This window comes from Neophocaena asiaeorientalis, unplaced genomic scaffold (assembly GCF_003031525.2).
Source record: "Neophocaena asiaeorientalis asiaeorientalis breed wild unplaced genomic scaffold, Neophocaena_asiaeorientalis_V1.1 scaffold148, whole genome shotgun sequence".
Classification (NCBI taxonomy): Eukaryota; Metazoa; Chordata; class Mammalia; order Artiodactyla; family Phocoenidae; genus Neophocaena; species Neophocaena asiaeorientalis.
The window spans coordinates 254,311-275,614 of record NW_020174050.1 but is presented as its reverse complement, the minus strand read 5'-3'; the positions used below and the strand labels follow the sequence as shown (position 1 = coordinate 275,614).

The 21,304-nt window shown below is 37.3% G+C and overlaps 1 protein-coding gene across 5 annotated transcripts in view; it reads right to left on the bottom strand.

The window, feature by feature from the left end:
- Window positions 1-21,304, bottom strand: part of RUFY3 (RUN and FYVE domain containing 3) — an 81,276-nt gene that overhangs the window by 10,008 nt on the left and 49,964 nt on the right. For 2 of the 5 annotated variants that reach the window (XM_024754059.1, XM_024754060.1), the window contains exons 5-13: window positions 18,647-18,770; window positions 17,436-17,497; window positions 16,160-16,225; window positions 14,813-14,882; window positions 8,051-8,143; window positions 6,594-6,677; window positions 4,374-4,541; window positions 3,763-3,860; window positions 1,998-2,200 (exon numbers count right to left, since the gene is read on the bottom strand). In XM_024754059.1, coding sequence (XP_024609827.1) covers window positions 2,128-2,200; window positions 3,763-3,860; window positions 4,374-4,541; window positions 6,594-6,677; window positions 8,051-8,143; window positions 14,813-14,882; window positions 16,160-16,225; window positions 17,436-17,497; window positions 18,647-18,770 — 838 coding nt within the window. In that variant the 3' untranslated portion in view covers window positions 1,998-2,127. Of the gene's footprint in view, window positions 1-1,997; window positions 2,201-3,762; window positions 3,861-4,373; window positions 4,542-6,593; window positions 6,678-8,050; window positions 8,144-14,812; window positions 14,883-16,159; window positions 16,226-17,435; window positions 17,498-18,646; window positions 18,771-21,304 lie in introns of those variants that run through there. The other 3 variants (XM_024754055.1, XM_024754058.1, XM_024754056.1) reach the window with 2 other exon arrangements.

Sequence of the window (21,304 nt, the reverse complement as noted above, 5' to 3'; positions counted from 1 at the left end):
CCAAAGCCAACCTCAAGTACATAGTAATTAAAGTTAAATCCACTCTTTTGTTTGTATTTATTTCCTAATAGGTTTGGTAGTTTATATTTCTGTTTTACACTCACTGGAACTTGCAAATGGGCAACTACCTTCTTATATGTGGAATGAGAACATTTTCCTGGTCCCTTCCCTAAACCACAAATTATATTAAATCACTGGACACTATACATCAACCTTTACCCAGGCTTCGGGTTTTTAACATAATGAAAAGCCTTTGGCTATCTCTTTCCTTTTCCAATTCTACCAACTGGTGTGTGACTAAGTGGACAAACAATTCAGCACTGGACCTGCATAAGATTCCTGGCCATATTCTCTGGAAGATTGTGAATGTTTTCTTCCCAATATCCTATAACTTTGCACCTATAAAGAAGCATGTTCTAAGGTGAAATATCTGGGGCTCTCTGTAATAGAATTTGGGAGCATGCTACTATGCTACTATGTATAGTCTTTAAAATGTTTTATTTTGGTGTTTGAGCACTCCTTCCAAATGCTCATAGAAAAGGCAACTCATCACCACAAAATGTTGATGAAGGTAAGAAGAGGTGCAAAATTATAAGAAATAAACTAAGTTCAAAAGTACAGGCTCCTCTTCCATGAAGTTGGTCATATTTTCTTTGACTTGACCTTGGTTCAAGTCTGCAAGGACCTATAAAAACACACATGAAATCTATCTTACTCTCTTAACTCTGTTTTTTTCCAAGAAGACAGTAAAGAATTTCAAGAGCTGGGAGCAAAGGGGTTATCTTTGTCCCCACTTAAGCAGCTGAAATGCTGCAAATCTACTAGAATGAGAAAAAACAGAAAAACAAAAAATTTCCCAAGACTTTTTGAAGGAATAAAGGCTTATGTAACTAACACCTGTTCCCCCAAATCAAAAGTCATTAAAAAAAAAAAGTATTTATAGGATTATTACAATGTAATGCCTAGGAAGGGTCAGATCTGTGGTCACTTAGAAAAAGAAGCCCTGCTGATTATTGTTTATGAATACCTACTGGGAACCTTTATTTTTAGACTAAATAATAATAATGAATATAAGTTTATCATTTGTCTATTTCCTACTCTGAAATGGTTTTCTAATAGATTGTTATTCTCCTAGAAACTTAAGCAAATTCCCATCTGAACAAAAAGTAACAAACTCTTAAGTAAACGTTGCCAGCAAGGAACAAGAGGCAGGAAACCATCACTCATGTCTGTGCCTTGTTGTTTTTACTCCAAAAGGAAAAGCAGGATAGATGTGAAAAACGTGTAGCGTATTTTTTTTTTAATAGAAGAGATGTGTTTTTATTAAAATTGTTCTCTCTGAGCTACCTAAATAGGAAGTGGAATTGCAGGAAAATGGCAGAGGTAGAAGATGACAAATATTAGGAGGGTTTTCCCAAGCTTCCACATTATTATGTTATCATAAGTTACCTAATCACTAACTTTATCTCTATGACTTTAAAGAAATGTAAGGATGCTGTTCCCCGCCCTCACCCCACTGCCCCCCACCAAAGTCACTAAGGCAAAATAGTTGCAAGCAATCTTGGTTACTGAGAGTAGAACTGTAGTGGAATACTAAGTACTTATCCTTGGCTTGGGGATTAAACCTAGATGACAAAAGTGAAAAGGGGTCATGGCCTAAGAGACACAGAACTACTTTAGAAGAGTCCAAGACCATGTGGCCGTCACCTCTAGTTCATTACATCGCAACGGCAGAACAGGCTCAATGACACAGACATCGCACCTAGAAACTGGTATTGTTGGGGACTGGACTGTAAAGGTATCAGTCATATATGTACAGAGCTTCAATTCCCTAGGATGTTTTTTAATGGTGTGTTTATTTATTGGTCAACTCAGAAGTAATTTCTCAAAGTTTATTTGGTATTTAATTGAGAACTTATACTCAATTTTCTAACTCTGGGGAGAAAATAAAGAAGAAGAAAACACAGCCTATATATATCAAACGTTTTTTTTTTTTAAAGTCCAGCAAATTCAATGTTTGGTGACATTTTATATAGAATCAGAGCATAAATGCAATAACTTTCAGCTTTCTTCCTTTTACAATTAAGCTGTGGTATCCAACTTGCGAGGTGACCAGCTGTAAAATGCCTAATGATGTTTTGGGATCAGTTTATTTGCTGCACTATTTAAGGTCTTTGCCTGTTTCACCAAATCCTTCTCACTATATTAATACAATAAAAATAAAAATAAAAATGGGAGTGAAAGGGGAATGAGAAAATGAATAAATAGGAAAGACAAAAATAGCAAGAGAACAAGTCAGCTTAATAATACTTGAAGAGGTAAGTCATTATTTTAGTTCTGTCTGCTTTAAATGCCAAGCCAAAAATCCACTGAAAAATAATCTGACACATTTCAAAAACACAATTTATGAACACTAAAATTGATTTCTTAAATCATAAACATATAACTGCTATGAGCAAGCACTTAGATAACTTCCAAGATAGACGGATACTTTTTCATTTCAAATCAGCCAAACCAGAGTTTTCAAGCTTATTTATTAATTTGCAATTAACTTTTGATTCAACAGCAATATGCAGTGCTGTTCAGGACCCACCCTGGTCAAGAGCCATCTGAATAAAAGAAGCCATCCATTCACCCTTTCATCCGTGCACTTACTAAATGAATGCCTTGGACACTCAAGGCACTGTGACAGATCCAACAAGGGAACTTAAAGGATTAGTTAACTAACGTCAAGGAACTCACACTCTCATCAGAAGATACGTATATAAAGGTTTATAAGGTAGGACAAAGTCAGAAGTGCTATAAGCAGTATAGATAGGTATGGATATAAGGCTATGGGAATTCCAACTAGTACAAATTCGCAGTTTACTTTTAGCTGGGAAGGAGTGTTAGAGGAAGCTTTGGGTAGGTGGCATTGAAGCCTGAACATAAAAAATGTATCTGAAGAACAAGGAAGTGGGAAGACAAAGGGCATTTCTAATTGGTGAAACTATTAGGCAAGACATGGATGGGGAAAATGGGAGGCATGTCTAGTAAGTAGTTTAGTTTTGCTCAGGTGCAAGAAGGGTGATCAGTGGGTGTTAACAGGTAGCAACACAGGCTGGCAACGCTTAATGACCATGGGTGCCGCGGCTCATTCAATCTTCAAGCCTTAGCCATTTCTCTTGGCAGCTGAGTCATCAGGAAGCACATGGTGGCTTCAGACAGAAAGAGAAAAGAGTAGCATAGGGAGAAGATGTACTCTGGGCAGACTGAATTGTAGGTACTGGTGGGAAATAACTGGTCAGGGGATGAAAATGCAAGACTGGTCTCCAGATTGAGGACAGAGCGGGAGACCGACAGATCTAAGAGGTGTGGGCGGGATGTGACAGTAGAAGCTATAGAACTCTTCAGGAGAAAGCAGAGAGAAAAAGGAGATGATAGAGGAGGGAAAGGGGTTACAGTTATTAGAAGGGCCCTCAGTACCCCTCCATCACCTAGCACCAAAGTCTTCAAAGACCTGAGTGATGAACCGTAACAGAATCACAAACAGATTTAAAAGTCCTTTCATCCTTGTAAGTATCCCTCCTCTAACACATGACACTAAAATGGTTTTTAGTGACATCTTTAAAAATCACAAAATTTAACTGGCTTGCTTTCTACTTGCATGCCTGGTGTTAAGCTTGGAGATTCCCACATACTCTCTGCCAAATGCATAGCGCATTCTCTTCATGTCCAGGACTGAACGCCCTAAGTGTTTCACTAAAGAAACAGCACTTTTACCTTTGTTCAAGTTGTTTAATGGTAGCAGCCATCTGATTAGTCTTCTCTTCCAAGCGACTGTTTAGTTCACTTTTCTGTTTTACTCCTAAGTCTGAACTCTGTTATGGAAAAGAATTATGAGTGATGTTTATGTTTGCATATAACATAAAATCCTGAAACAAATCACACATACCTTTTGAACCTAATGGTAAGCGGGAACTAGAGAAATAGAAATGCTCATGTATTTGCTTATCAGTTAATTAATTACCAAGTGTAGAAAAAGCAAGAAGCAATATTTAAGATTACTATTGTTAAATGCAGTTTTGTCTCAAAAATCAACATTGGAAAGTACATCAATTTATCTATATAACTCAGCTGGCAGGTTAGGCTGGAGAGTAGAAATTATTTTATAGGATAAAAAAGACCCTCTTGCCCAGTTACAATGTAAAAAGTGGCCATGACTTTCCAGAATAGTAATACAGGATCCTAGGATAGACTGATTCCTAAAGTGGTTTATTGGTAGCTAGCCTCAAAATGAGATGTGACCCTTTCTTCTTCTATTTAAAGTGTGATTCTAGAGAAGAAGAGGGGCAGAGGGAAGCCCTGGGATTTTAGAGAGCCAGTGAGCCTACCTGCAACTTAAAGGCAAGTTCATGCTTAAGAGCCCTGAGATCATCCAGCTGCTGCCGCAGAGACACCAGGGCATCCTGCTTCTCACAGACATCCTTCTCCAGCATCTTCATAGCCAGTTCCATCTCCTGTCTCATGCTGATCTGGATTTCCAGTTCTTTTTCAACATCCTGCCCCGAAAGGAAAACAAATTACTTATTCTCTCTTTCCTCAACTAAGTGCAAACCACAAAATTCCACAGGACAAGGTAGACCAAAACTCTCAGGTCTAAAGGCTGGCAAAACAGCTATAAGCTATCATTCAATACAGAGACATTAACAAAAATAATAATAATAATTAGGATAATTACAGTACCATTTACTCAATAATTTACGAACCTGAAAAACTCCGTAGGCCAAACATAGTGCTATCTAATATGTCTAAAATACTTGAGTCACTTCATTAGATATTAAAACAGACAACTGATGTCACATCTTATTATAGAAATATACATTAAGTGTTACAGCAGCCAGCACAAAATGAAGCAGTTGGAATTCTCTTCATTTGGAGGCTGTTGACATTTTCAAGAGCCCAAGGAACCCAAAAGATACTTTGGGTCCCCAAGGTAACATCTCAGTTACAGGGAATGGTCGATATGGCTGAGTTTTTTCTTTTTTTAAAAAAATTTTTATTTCATATTGGAGTATAGTTGATTAACAGTGTTGTGTTGGTTTCAGGTGTACAGCAAAGTGATTCAGTTATACGTATACACGTTATCCTTTTTCAAATTCTTCTCCCATTTAGGTTATTACAGAATATTGAGCAGTGTTCCCTGTGCTATACAGTAGGTCCATGTTGGTTATCTATTTTAAATATAGCGGCTAACTGAATTTTTCTATTCATTTATCATGAGACGTATTTTCGTCTCAACCATTATTACTGTAACATTATTTGGATGATCAGGGGTACAAAGACCTGAGGTTCTTCTGCATTCATGCTGTGCCCAGGGCACATTCAGAACCTTGCCTACTTGCTTGGTTTCTTTCTCTTTTAATGAACATTTATCTTAATGTGGTACGAGAATGTGGAAAATTTTATGTAAAATTTTTTCACTTGCCACTTAACTGAGGCACTCTTCTGTACATGGTTAGCATGACAGAAGACAAATCAGACTGCTTCTTAAAATGCTGACATACATTATTTCTAGGACCTTCCTTATGGAAAGTATTTTGAGATCAAATCCACAAACACATAGAAGGAAAATGATAAATATTTCAAGGATGTTAAATAACAGTGTTAAAGTAACATTATAAAATAACCTGAAATTCTGTTCTATACACTGTTTGTGATAACAAACTACAAATCAGATCACCCCTTATTTTTAGGCTTCTCCCTGCTGTTAGAAACATTATTGGAGGGGGATTATTTGGTTGTCATACTATCTAAATTACAGGAAGAGTTAATGTACTAATACCACGGGTGTATTTAATATCCTAATATTTGGATAAAATCTATTATAGGAGTATTAGTCCTTATTACACATTCTTTTATATATGTATATATATATTTTTTAATTTCTAAAAATATCTTAAGACTAATACTGATGTACATTTTTCTGTTTATGTATAAGAACAAGAATAAATTCAGAAATAACAACTAAAAATAAAAGCATACGATTCTAAATTAATGATTCTTAAGGAGAAGAGGAGCTGCCCAATCCAAGGAGACATATCTTTGCCGGGGTGAGGACTGAAGCAGGAGGGGAAATAGCATAGTTTAAAAATGTAGGTTCTGCAACTAAGCCCGTGTGCCACAACTACTGAAGCCCGCGCACCTAGAGCCTGAGCACCACCACGAAGAGGAGCCCCTGCTCGCAGCAACTAGAGAAAGCCCACGCACAGCAATGAAGACACAACACAGCCAAAAATAAATAAGTAAATAAATTAATTAATTAAGAAAAGAAAAAAGTAGGTTCTATATACCTAATGTTTTTGCAACACAAACTATAAAAGCAAAAATAAGTTAAAAATTAAAATAGGTAAAATTCCATTGGCTGTTGAGAATGCTCAGAAAAAGGACTGAGGAAGCACTGTAGGGAATATGGGTTAAAAGAATGAGAAACTATTTTATAGGATCCATAAAATTTGCTAGAACACTACTGATATTCCTTGATCTGTGAGGTAAAACCCCTAGGTAGGGGTTTTAATGTGTTCCTGAACTATTAGGACCTAAGCAAAGTTTACCAGTCGTAGTTGTGTCTCCTCCTTTAAGTGCTTCCTTGCTTCACTCAGTGCTTGCCCTTCTGAAGTTCTGTCTGGCTTAGGGCCCTTGAAAAGATAAATAAAATAGTACATATTTAAGGATTTAAAGAATTTATACAGTTAGTGGACACTAGCACTGCTATTTAGTAAGGGAAATGATCATACCTAAACGTGTATGATAATGAACGAAGACAACAAAGAAACTGAAGAAGTTTAGTAAGTATTCCTAAGCCAAATTGGGAATTTCTTGCCATTTTGTTTAAAGTCCTAAGATAGTTTACCAAACCAAGTGGTAGAAGTCTTAAAAAATCAGCCTCGGAAAACAAAATAGCATTTACTGTAAACTATAAATTGGGCCAAAGGTTCAAACAGGAATGTAGTCCTACTCCAGAGATCTCACATCTGGTGTCTCCACCCATACAGAGAGATCAGAGCTAAACATGAGTAGCTCATCAGAAAATGCTGAGTAGTCACAGTTGTTTTTACAAAGTCCATGCATTAAAGGCAAACATATTACTCATGTCGGTCCCCACTCAGAGCCTAGGTGCTTACTCTTTAAGAACAATGTTAATAACTGGATTTCTGGATCCCTAGGTCACAGCAGGTTAGAAGCATTAGGATAAGTAGGGAGACCTTTCTAGAGAGAGTAATGCTAACAGCAGTAAGAAGCAATAGATGCCAGTGAAATAAAAGGCAGAAAAAACCACCCACAGTAATCTGGGAATATTTAAGCTCAGGAGCTAGAAGCTCTATCAATTTCAACAGCCGACCCCCACCAAAGTAGCACTGTTATAACACAGTACAGAATTGCCAATGTTGATAATTATGATATTCAGTCATCATAAAGGGCTAAATGTGTTCAATTACATCCTCCACTTAAGAAAGCTTAGAACTGTACAATATACAAAAGGTTTGCAAAATATCTGTTTAGACATATATAAAAAGTTTGGTATTGGGTTGGCCATAAAGGTCATTTGGGCTTTTCCATAAGATGTTATGGAACCAACCCTATACTTTAAGGGACTGAGTTATCTAGAAAATTCATTTATATGGTAACTCTTTCCCAGTGATATCAGATAAACACTTTTTACAAAACAGTAACATGGTCTAAAAATAATGGTATATTTAATATAGTAGAACACTTAAATATAGTACAAATCATTAGTATGTAAAAACAAGACATCGAATTAGACTGTTTATTGAAGACTCTAAACAGATGTGGGTGGCGGTGAAGCCAAGCTGTGTCTGTAGGAGAAGGGACATAACCCTCCCATAACCTTTGCCATTCACTCAATTGTGCCTGGAGCCTCAGTGAAAACGGTGCACTTAACATATGCAAATGCTCACAGCTACCAAGTGGTCCTCTGGAGGCAGCGCCCCCCCTCCCATGACACATGACATGCTCTCTGGGAATATTTCATAAATCCAGTAAGATTAACCTTCCGATTAGATTCCAATATGTAGGAGCTTTCCTCTTTAACTCGTTCCATATCTTCTTGCAGGGTAATAATCCTGTTGTTTGCAACTGCAAGCTGTTGATAAAATTTTTAAAATAATCGTTATCTTTCTTTCACTAAACACAGGATAAGATAATTCATGATCTCCTAGGACATGATTTTCAGGCTTAGCTATTCTTAGAAGGAAAGAACGCTATCTATAGCCCCATAAAAATGTTCTTATAGGGAACTTAGGAGAAATGTCTTTAAAGATAAAAATAAAAAATTTCTCCTATTACTGCTTTCTGTGGAAACATTTTTTCAGTACCACAATGTTATCTTACAATTATTTACCTGAAGGGTCTCCTCATGGATAACTTGTAATTATATTTAGTTATAAAATCTATTTCTGGACTTCCCTGCTGACACAGTGGTTGAGAATCCGCCTGCCAATGCAGGGGACATGGGTTCGAGCCCTGGTCCAGGAAGAGACCACATGCCGCGGAGCAACTAAGCCCATGCGCCACAACTACTGAAGCCCACTCGCCTAGAGCCCACGCTCCACAACAAGAGAAGCCACTGCAATGAGAAGCCCACGCACCACAACGAAGAGTAGCCACAACTAGAGAAAGCCAGCACACAGCAATGAACACCCATCGCAGGTAAAAAAAAAATTTAAAAAACCTATTTCTTTATTTTTTAACATCTTTATTGGAGTATAATTGCTTTACAATGGTGTGTTAGTTTCTGCTTTAAAATAAAGTGAATCAGCTATACATATACATATATCCCCATATCTCCTCCCTCTTGCGTCTTCCTCCCCACTCCCTATACCACCGCTCTAGGTGGTCACAAAGCACCAAGCTGATCTCCCTGTGCTATGCAGCCGCTTCCCACTAGCCATCTATTTCACATTTCTCTTCCTCCCCACTCCCTATACCACCGCTCTAGGTGGTCACAAAGCACCAAGCTGATCTCCCTGTGCTTTGCAGCCGCTTCCCACTAGCCATCTATTTCACATTTCATAGTGTATATAAGTCCATGTCACTCTCTCACTTCGTCCCAGCTTACCCTTCCCCCTCCCCGTGTCCTCAAGTCCATTCTCTACGACTGCGTCTTTATTCCTGTCCTGCCCCTAGGTTCATCAGAACCTTTTTCCTTTTTTGATTCCATATATATGTGTTAGCATGCGGTATTTATTTTTCTCTTTCTGACTTACTTCACTCTGTATGACAGTCTCTAGGTCCATCCACCTCACTACAAATAACTCAATTTCATTTCTTTTTATGGCTGAGTAATATTCCATTGTATATACAGGCCATATCTTCTTTATGCATTCATCTGTCAATGGACACTTAGGTTGCTTCCATATCCTGGCTATTGTAAATAGAGCTGCAATGAACATTGTGGTACATGACTCTTTCTGAATTATGGTTTTCTCAGGGTATATGCCCAGGAGTGGGATTGCTGGGTTGTATGGTAGTTCAAATTTCAGTTTTTTAAGGAACCTCCATACTGTTCTCCATAATGGCTGTATCAACTTACGTTCCCACCAACAGTGCAAGAGGGTTCCCTTTTCTCCACACCCTCTCTAGCCTTTATTCTTTGTAGATTTTTTGAGGATGGCCATTCTGACTGGTGTGAGGGTGATACCTCCTTGTAGTTTTGATATTCATTTCTCTAATGATTAGTGATGTTGAGCATCTTTTCATGTGTTTGTTGGCAATCTATATATCTTCTTTGGAGAAATGTCTATGTAGGTCTTCTGCCCATTTTTGGATTGGGTTGTTTGTTTTTTTAGATATTGAGCTGCATGACCTGCTTGTATATTTTGGAGATTAATCCTTTGCCAGTTGCTTCATTTGCAAATATTTTCTCCCATTCTAAGGGCTGTCTTCTCATCTCGTTTATGGTTTCCTTTGCTGTGCAAAAGCTTTTAAGTTTCATTAGGTCCCATTTGTTTATTTTTGTTTTTATTTCCATTTCTCTAGGAGGTGGGTCAAAACGGATCTTACTGTGATGTATGTCACAGAGTGTTCTGCCTATGTTTTCCTCTACGAGTTTTATAGATTTATAGTCTGTCTGGCCTTACGTTTAGGTCTTTAACCCATTCTGAGTTTAGTTTTATGTGTGGTGTTAGGGAGTGTTGTAATTTCATTCTTTTACATGTAGCTGTCCAGTTTTCCCAGCACCACTTATTGAAGAGGCTGTCTTTTCTCCATTGTATATTCTTGCCTCCTTTCTCAAAAGTAAGGTGACCATATGTGGGTGGGTTTATCTCTGGGCTTTCTCTCCAGTTCCATTGATCTATATTTCCATTTTTGTGCCAGTACAATACCGTCTTGATTACTGCAGCACTGTTTTGGGACCCCTGTAATTCAAATGTTGGTGCATTTAATGTTGTCCCGGAGGTCTCTAAGACTGTCCTCAATTCTTTTCATTTTTTTTTCTTTATTCTGTTCTGCAGTAGTTATTTCCACTATTTTATCTTCCAGGTCACTTATCGGTTCTTCTGCCTCAGTTATTCTACTTTTGATTCTTTCTAGAGAATTTTAAATTTCACTTATTGTGCTATTCATCATTGTTTGTTTGCTCTTTAGTTCTTCTAGGTCCTTGTTAAACGTTTCTTGTATTTTCTCCATTCTATTTCCAAGATTTTGGATCACCTTTACTATCATTACTGTGAGTTCTTTTTCAGGTAGCATGCCTATTTTCTCTTCATTTATTTGGTCTGGTGGGTTTTTTCCTTGCTCCTTCATCTGCTGTGTGTTTCTCTGTCTTCTTATTTTGCTTACCTTACTGTGTTTGGGGTCTCCTTTTCGCAGGCTGCAGGTTCGTACTTCCCATTGTTTTTGGTGTCTGCCCCCAGTGGGTGAGGTTGGTTCAGTGGGTTGCATAGGTTTCCTGGTGGAGGGGACTAGTGCCTGTGTTCTGGTGGATGAGGCTGGATCTTGTCTTTCTGGTGGGCAGGACTGTGTCTGGTGGTGTGTTTTGGGGTGTCTGTGACCTTACTATGATTTTAGGCAGCCTCTCTGCTAATGGTGAGGTTGTGTTCCTGTCTTGCTAGTCGTTTGGCATAGGGTGTCCAGCACTGTAGCTTGCTGGTTGTTGAGTGGAGCTGGGTCTTAGCGTTGAGATGGAGATCTCTGGGAGAGCTTTCGCCGTTTGATATTACGTGGAGCTGGGAGGTCTCTGGTGGATAATGTCCTGAACTTGGCTCTCCTGCCTCAGAGGCACAGGCCTGAAACCTGGCCGGAGCACCAAGACCCTGTGAGCCACACGGGTTTTGGGAAGTCTGAGGTCTTCTGCCAGCATTCAGTAGGTGTTCTGGAGGAGTTGTTCCACATGTAGATGTATTTCTGATGTATTTGTGGGGAGGGAGGTGATCTCCACATCTTACTCCTCCACCATCTTGAAGGTCTCCTGAAAAAAACCTATTTCTAAAATGTATAAGAGGTCACCTCATGCCTTGGGACCCATCTTACAAACCCTCCATAAAACCTTTAACAGATAGTTTTTGTTTTAAATGTTCAACTTTCTTTTTAAAGATTTATTTATTATTTATTTATGTATTTAGTTTATTGTAGGCTGCGTTGGGTCTTACTTGTGGCATGCGGGATCTTTCATTGTAGCATGCAGGCTCTTCATTGTAGTCTGTGGGTTTCTCTTCTTTAGTTGTGGCACCCAGGGTCCAGGGCGTGTGGGCTCTGTAGTTTCTGCAGCATGTGGGCACTAGTTGAGGCATGCGGGCTTAGCTGTCCCACGGCATGTGGGATCTTAGATCCCTGGTCAGGGATCAAACCCGCATTCCCTGCATTGTAAGGTGGATTCTTTACCACTGGACCACCAGGGAAGTCCCTACATATAATTTTTAAGAGAGTAAGAAATGAATTCCAAAGTTCTCACTCTAAATGATGCCATTAAGCATTAAAGAGATTTTTCTTTTCAGCACCTACAAAGACAAGGTAATGTTATTGGCAGTGTATCTCTAGGGGAAATGTTTATAACCCTATTCCACTGGAGGGAAGAGTATGGTGGAAACGCTCTCCTCTGCACCCACCGAGCTCAGTTCCCACAGAGAGTGGGAAGGTGCCTGAAGGAGGCTAGGAAAGGAACTGAGCAGACTCCTCTCAGCCAGGCTAGTCTCCCTTTTCGTCATCTCTGCTTGGTTCCTGTTCTACTATGTAAGTACAGAGGAGCCAGGCTCAGGCAAGCTTTCTAGAGGCAGGTATGGCAGCCCATTTCTCTCTCTGCTTTGTGGGCCTATATGTGTAAAGAAGTAACTCTGGACAAACGGGTCTGCTCTCTAGATCCAAGCGCACCTCGGACTGCTTCTTCCAAGGTCTCATCATCAGAGAAAATATTACAAGTGACGACTGCAGATCCAAGTGCACTTTCTAAGTCAGCTTTACCAACATAAAGTGGATGTTTATTTACCTTCATCTGCTCATTTCTTCTCATTTTGTCATATTGGTTCAGAACTCAGGAGGGGAAAAGAGGTCTTTTTTGTTTTGTTTTGTTTTTTACTGGTCCCTTTAAATCCAAAATAGATGGAAATGAGAGAGGGCAGAACTTATTAGCCTTGTCTGCTCTTTATAAAGTCTACACACAGTGCCTTCCTATCTCTAAAAGTTCAAAGCTTTAAGAAAATAAATCTTCCTGGTAAGATAAATAAGTAAACGAATAAATTAATATTGTTGGTAAGATAAGTTTAGGCCAAGAACACAAGTCCTGTGACTGAGGGAATAAAATTTATATTTACTGAGTGCTTATGATGTGTCAGGCACTAGTCTAGGCCCTTATGCATTAAATCATTTAATTTGTACAAAAATCTTCTTCTTCTTCTTCTTATCCCCATTTTACAGATAAGTAAACCAAACAACAGGAGCTCAAGTAACTGGCCCAGGATCAGAAAGCTAGCAAGCGCCAGACCTGGGACACAAATTCAAGTCTAGCTCTGGAGAGCAGGCTTAATTAATATGCCACACTGCCTCAATATAACAGCAGTAGAATCACAGTAGAAAATTGCTCTGCAGAATGTTTCCAAAGCCTTGTGGGATAAAATTCTAAGGGTCATATCAATAAATTAAAGTTTTAATATAATTTAAGAATCTACATCCAAAAATAAAGCCCCCAGAACTGAGTAATATGGAAGGTGTTTTAAAGTCATAACAATGAACAATGATTTTTTCCTTCTGAAAAAAATCTGATTAGATAGCGTTTCCTGACTAGTGCTTTAACTTGTTTATTTTAGACCAAAATTTTTTTTTGAAGTATAGATGATTTACAATATTATATTAGTTTCAGGTGTACAACATAGTGCTTCAATATTTTTATAGATTACACTTTATATATATAAAATATGTAGATTATATACTTTTATATATTATAACCTTAAAGTTATTATAAAATATTGGCTATATTCCCTATACTATCCAATATATTCTTGTAGTTTATTTATTTTATACATAATAATTTGTACCTCTTAATCCCCTACCCCTATCTTGCCCCTCCCCACTGTTAACCACTAGTTTGTTCTCTGTATCTGTGAGTCTGTTTCTGTTCTGTTTTATATTCATGTGTTTGTTTCATTTTTTAGATTCCACATTTAAATAAGACACAGTATTTGTCTTTCTCTCTCAGATTTATTTCACTGATACCTGCAGCACAATACCCTGCAGGTCCATCTATGTTGTTGTATTTAACCAAATTTTTCTCACTGTATGTAATAGGATAGTTATAATTTGAAAAAGAGAAGATAAAGTCTTTGCCACCTAAAAAATTTTATTTAAGGTTTCTCATAGAAATGTCCAATGCTACTGAAGAAAAAAATATGTCGCTTAGCCTTTGGTAAGTTAGGGGGAAAAAAATTAATCAGAAGTAAAATATGAGGTTATTTTTCTATTCTAATTTTAGGGACTTTTCTAAGAGTTTTCACATGTATATTCTTACTTGATCTTCAGGGTAATTGTGAGCTAAAAGGGGAAACACTCTAATTTGCCAGTTAGGGAACTGGGCCTCTTGGAGGTCAAGTGACTTACTTGCTCAGGAGCACATGACATGTAAATAGGAATTACTGCTACACCAAGCACTCTTCTAACTGATTTTACTTGCATTACTTCATTACTCCTTTCAACAACCCCATGTGCTAGGTATGGAGTTATTATTATAGATAAAGAAATGGAGGCAATGAAAGAGTAAATAATAGGGTCATATTTGTTATTTCATTGTCAACTGCAACCACATCTTTGCTAGGCTAACATCCCCACAGTTTACTGTTAGTTCATTATTAGTACTGGTCTCCTGACCTGTGTTCTTTATGTCATCTACCCCATCACCCCAAGGAGAAAATAAAACCCTTGAAGGCAGGAACTTGCCAATCTGGCACACATAAATCAATGCCTGGCAGATATAAATCTTTGTCTAGCCCTGGCACATACGTAGTACCCAAATTGTTTGATGAATGAATAAATGATGAATATCACGCTACCTGCTAAACATTAACTCTAGGCTAGCCCAGACAAAACATTCACAAAAGAAAGCAAAATATTTGATCAGCCCAGGTTCTATGACTTCATATTCCAACTGGATAACTGAGACCCCTCAGATAAGCCAGCTGGCCATTACTGGTCACAACAAGGAGTCCTATAGTAGATATTATCTGAAAAGTCAAGTCCTTTATTTCCAGGCTCCAGAGAAATTATTTTCCACTAATGCACTCTACTAAATTCTATAAGTCAATCAAAAAACTTCCAAAACACTTACCTCCTCTGTCAGTTTAGTGTTGGATTTTTCTAATGCATCCACTTTTGCCTGAAGGTTGTTTACAGTAGCACTACCAACAGAAGAAAAAACATAATAGTCTCTTTTGATAAACAGAGCAATATCCTGTACTTTCTTTTAAAATACTCATTATACTTTCATTGTTTACTGTCCATAATTCTTGACAGACTTGTAGGCGCTACGACAGCTTACAAGGTGATGTGTGTCTTACCTGCTACATTCTTGGCACTGAAGTTTGTATTTAATAAGCATTTGTTGATGAAATAAAAGAGTTGATGCACTACACAGTAAACTTTGTTTACTTAAATAATAATAATAGTAATAGTAATAATAATAATGGGCTACATGAATTATGATGTGCTTGCCATACACCAAGCACTCTTCTAACTGATTTTACTTGCATTATTTCATTACTCCTTTCAACAACCCCATGTGCTAGGTAGGGGGTTGTTATTATAGATAAAGAAATGGAGGCATTGAAAGAGTAAATAATAGGGTCATATTTGTATTTCATTGTCAACTGTAACCACATCTTTGCTAGGCTAACATCTCCACAGTTTACTGTCAGTTCATTATTAGTACTCAGTTCCCAGAGAAAATGTACTTAAATTGTTCTTGAGTTTTCTAGATGGAACCAAGACTATAATTTATATTGATACTGGTATAGTCACATTTTAGGTCTTACTTAAATTAAAATGATTATCTTTCATAAGAGAATGATAAATAAGGTAATTAATGGGTATATTAATTCTTCTGAATTATTCAACAGTTTTTAGACCATCAGTACACTTGAGAATACCAATAAATTTTGAATAGCTCTCCTCAGGAAAGAAGAGATTGTTTTATAACCTGGTCATGAAATTACTTGGTGAGTACTTGGTAAATTAATGGTAGTGATGGTGGAAAAAGGGTAAATTAATACTATCAATCCAATGTATGAGAAGAGCAAGGGACCAACGAGATACAATTAAAGGTACTAAAACGATGAGTGCTTTACCCAAGATTTAGTCCTGAAATATGTGGCTGGATCTACCGAACCAAGAAGACCTCCAATTTCAACTATGTCACAAATTTAAGAGTTCTTAACTGAATATATTTACATAATCGCTAAAATTCTAATTACATACTAATTTTATATTGCTTTTCATTAAAGCTCACTGAACAGTTAAATGCCACACATCCAGTGTCTAGCTCAGTGCCTGGCAAGCAGTAATTCTATATATATTTGTTGAGTATTGTCTGAATTTATCCTAACTGCTCATCAGTTTACCTTTCCCTTCCCCCACACCAAAACCCCCAGTAAAGTAATAGTATTTATTCATTCTTTACTTCAGATGTCTGTTGAGTTCTTCTACATAGTTCTTCTGATCCAGAATTGCAGTAATCTGGCCATCTCTGAGGGAAAAAAAAAATAGAAAAAAAGTAAATAATATTAGAAATACCAAGATGCCCCACCCCTAATCTTTTCATAAAACATAGAAAGGAAATTATGGCACAGACACACTGTATCAGAAGACAGACCTGATGTATAATCCCCTTGGCATATCAACAAGAGACTTGGAGGTTTAAAATGGAAACCACCCCTGCATATTAATAAAGCTCTTGCTATAGCTTATATATCTTAATAACTTAGGTTATAGGTATAATGTACAATCTATTAGAGGCATTTAAAGAATAAAAAGTTTCTTCTCACAATTGACAGATTTTTATTTTAGCTTTGTTAGTATTATTTATCATAACCATTTTCCATTTGTCATAGGAATTGAATTAAGCTTATTTGGGTGAAATAATTATTGTTCTCAAAGGCTATATATTTATTTGCCTTTAACTGCTGTTTGGCTTCAAAGTGAATGGTATAAACGGCTTTCACAAAGATCAGGTGTTTATTATTACATGAGTAAATTAAGTGTGGAAAAAGAAGGTTCACTTCTGGGACCAGCTAATCTAGAATAGGTAAAAGTTAGACAGACTTTTCAACTGAAAAACAAAATTCAAGGCCAATACCTCTATGACTACTAAAAGGACAAGCAATATAATCTTAGCTCAATGCCTAAGGTTAAAAACTTCAGACTAATTATGCTTTCAACTGCTAAATTTATAAAGGTAAAAGGTGAGTTTCTGATCGCTAATTTCCAAGTACCATATGAATATTTTTAAAACTTTTAATTTTGAAATTATTTTAGATTTACAGAAGTTGTAAAAGTAGTGCCCAGTTCCCATATACTCAGCTCCCCCTAATATTAGCATTTTACATAATCCCATGATGCACATGTAATAGTGCAAATTTTAAGCAAACTGACAATGCAATCCTTCTGGTCAAGAAAACCATGTTTCCAAACATTACTTTTAAGAGATGAAGCATTTGATTCCGTTTATAAAAATTTTTATTTTGTTTGCCCCTGAGCCACATAGTAGGAAAATCTACTTAACTAAAATCCTTTTAGGGTTTAGCAGGCATAATTGTCAGTTATTTTTGACAAGATTCTATTAAAGCTATCTCATCAGAAATTCTTTCAGCACATCTGTTAAAGCAGTACTGTTGTAAACTTTAAATACTATCAAAGAACATTAAAGAAAAAAGAAAACTAATTTTCTTTGTACATACCCTTCACTACCTTTACTGCTGTTCCCATCCTTGAGATACATTGAAAAATCTATAACTCCAACCTACAGAGAGAATGTTCAGAATTCAATATAAAATTAGATACTTTCCCCAAGGCATAACACAATGTCTCTTTTTAGGTACTCAAAATAGTATTACGGTCATGACAACTACTAGAAATTTTTAATAAAAATTTGATGTTTTATTATAATCAAGAATTGACGGTTGTAAAGCAATTATACCCCAATAAAGATGTTTAAAAAAAAAAAAAAAGGATTGACAGGACTTCCCTGGTGGCGCAGTGGTTAAGAATCTGCCTGCCAATTCAGGGCACACGGGTTCGATCCCTGGTCCCGGAAGATCCCACATGCTGCGGAGCAACTAAGCCTGTGTGTCACAACTTCTGAGTCTGTGCTCTAGAGCCTGTAAGCCACAACTACTGAGCCTGCGTGCTGCAACTACTGAAGCCCACGCGCCTAGAGCCCACGCTCCACAACAAGAGAAGTGACAGCAATGAGAAGCCCGTGCACTGCAACGAAGAGTAGCCCCTGCTCGCCACAGCTAGAGAAAGCCCGTGCGCAGCAACGAAAACCCAACGTAGCCAACAAAAGAGAAGAAAAAAAAAAGTTGGAAAAGTAACTTAAAAAAAAAAATGCTCCTCCTTAAAAAAAAAAAAAAAATTGGCAAGGGTTGTAAATAAAGAACCAAGATAAGTCAGTAGGACATGACTAAGAAAGTCAACTGAATACTTAATATAAATTAAGGTTTAACATTTCTTTCTCTCTTGCTTATTTAAAATATTCTGCTACTAAACCCCTGTGTATATATTTTGGCTTATATGTGTGTACATATATTGGGTTGGCCAAAAAGTTTGTTTGGGTTTTTCCATAAGATGCTACGGCAAACACATATACATATGTTTGCCACTGAACCACACAGCACACAGCATATATATATATATTTTACCCTGTGCAAAATATTTTTAACAGGGATCACAGTTAAGACAAGAATTTGAAAAACATTCATTATGCATAAATAAGCCACGCTGGAAGGAAAAACAAACAGATTTTTTATATTCACATCAAAAATAAAGAAAATCCTATTTATGACTCATAGACGTTCCCCTAATTTGGTTGGTATAATCTGATCAATCCAAATTCTGAGATAACAGAACTCAGAGTGACACACTAGGTAACCAAGTATCTTCCTCATACCTGAGAGTCCAAATCTTCTCCTTTCATACAGAAATTGGCATCAATGACATTCAGACCCACCAACAGACCAGCAATTATGGCTCCCTCTTCTTCCATCATGAGGGCATTGGGTTCATAGAATTCACTGTAAGAGAAATCCATGAAACAGTCTACTGTAATAAAACCTCAAGAATCCAATGATGTAACCATGAGACAAGGAGAAAAGCACTTGCCTTGTGGTTAAATATGGCCATCTATAATAACAGCAAAAAAGTAAAAACAAGGATTACTTGGATACTTTATTTTAGATAATAGGGACATGAACAGACTCTAGATAATAGACAGTCCAGCTGAAAGAAAAGTGATTAGAATGGTATTTTCACTGAAGTGAGCATTCATGCTTCTGCCACATATCTGTATTTGTAACGCACCAGGGGATAATTTTTCAATCTTTCATGCATCTTAAAAAAACCGATTAGTTTGTTTTTAAACAGTTGCCTTTTTTCTGATCCGCTGTATTTTTTAAATTTAATTTTATATATATTTAAAATTCTTTAATTTTATATTGGAGTATAGTTGACTTACAATGTTATGTTAGTTTCAGGTATACAGCAAAGTGATTTAGTAATACATATACTGTATTGTTGTATGCAATAGTAGTTCATTCACTTTCACCTCTGGACAGTATTCCATGGTAGGGATATACCACAATGGATTTATTCTATTTGCTGTTTCAGTTGTGCAGGCTACAGTGCTTTGCTGAACACTGCTGCACATGGGTTTGGGTACAGATACACATGCATTTCTGTTAGACATACCTAGGGTGCGAAAGTGCTGAGTCAAAGTAAGTGAAAATATGTATTAAAAAGTGTTCTCGGGCTTCCCTGGTGGTGCAGTGGTTGAGAGTCCGCCTGCCGATGCAGGGGACATGGGTTCGTGCCCCGGTCTGGGAAGATCCCACATGCTGCGGAGCGGCTGGGCCCGTGAGCCATGGCCGCTGAGCCTGCGCGTCCGGAGCCTGTGCTCCGCAATGGGAGAGGCCACAACAGCGAGAGGCCCGCATACCGCAAAAAAAAAAAAAAAAAAGTGTTCCATCTAGTTCGTAAGACTGAATGCATTTACTCTAGTGATCTGCTGGATGAAGAGCTAATTCTTCAGACCCCAATTGAATCATATAATTTTGTAGCCGCCTACAGCTTGAACACTAGGCCCTACACCACTTTAAGGCTTGATCCTTGGAAAGTTGAGCCTTCCCCTTGTGGAAATAAATAAGCTCTCCAGAATGGTTACTGTTTCTCTTTCTCCTGATTTGTTTAATTTTCTTAGGCAAGAAAACAGCAATCAATGGCACACGCAGCTGCGGCAACATTAAAACAATGCTCCATGTTAGGATCTGCAGAGCAATTTTTTGTAAAAACTAGGCTCTTGAAAAATTCAGCCATGTCTTTAAATTCTCGATTACTTATTCTTCTTACAATATTTCTCAGAGGCAGTCTGCTACACTTGAATTTCTTTTAGTAAATATTAATGACCTATAAAGTATGTATTAAAAAGTACACAAATCATACAATACAGTGGAATGAGTTTTCACACAGAGAACACACCTATGTAACGAGCACTATATTAAAAATCAGCACATCATCAGAACCTCCAAAGCCACCTTGTGCTCCCTTCTACTCCGCATTTACTACCCCTACCCTGCCAACGGTAGCTCTTTCCTGACTTCTATCATGAAAAATAAATTGTGTACGTTTCTGAACTTTATACAAATGGAATAATGCGGAATGTATTTTTCATGTCTGGTTTCATTTGCCCAACATTACACTTGTGAGATTAATTCATATGGCTGTGTGTAGCTGCTATATGGTATTTCATTGTATGAGTATACCATAATTTACCTACCCATTCTCCTGTGAATAGATACTTGGGGTCTATTACAAACATTTGGGGCTGGTACAAACATTGTAATAACGATGAACATTCTTGTTCATGTCTTTTGTTGGCTATAACTATGCATTTTTTATTGGATATAATAACTAGAAGCAGAATCCTCGATCACAAGGAATGCTCATTATCAGCTTTACTAGAGGATGACAAACAGTTTTCTTAAGTTTCTATACCAATTCACTCATCAGCAGGACATTAAAGTTACTTCACATCCTCACCAACACCTGCGATGACCTGTCTTTTTCATTTTACCCATTCTGGTGGTTGTGTGAGGTTATCACACTCTTGTTTTAACTTGAATTTACAACATGGCTAATGAAGTTAGGTATCCTTTAATATTTTTACTGGCCATTTCAATTTCTTCTTCTGTGAGAGCCTTGTTCAAGTCCTTTACCCAATTCTGTCTTTGCTCGTCTGCCTTTTTCTTTTTGGACTGACGGAGTTCTTTATACACCATGAGTATGCATAATTTGTTGAATATATGTATCATGTATTGCAAATATCTCCTTTAGAGTTATCGGTTACCTCTCACTCTTAATCTCAAGAGTGACTTTTGATGGACAGAAGTTCTTCATTTTAATGTAACCAATTGAGCCATTTTTTCCTTTACAGGTAGAACTTTTTGTGTTTAAGAAATTTTTGTCTACTTTATGTTTCTTCTAAAAGCTTTGTTTTCTCGTTCCCATTTGTACCTATGACCCAACTGGAAATTTTTTTGTGTGCTGTATTTGA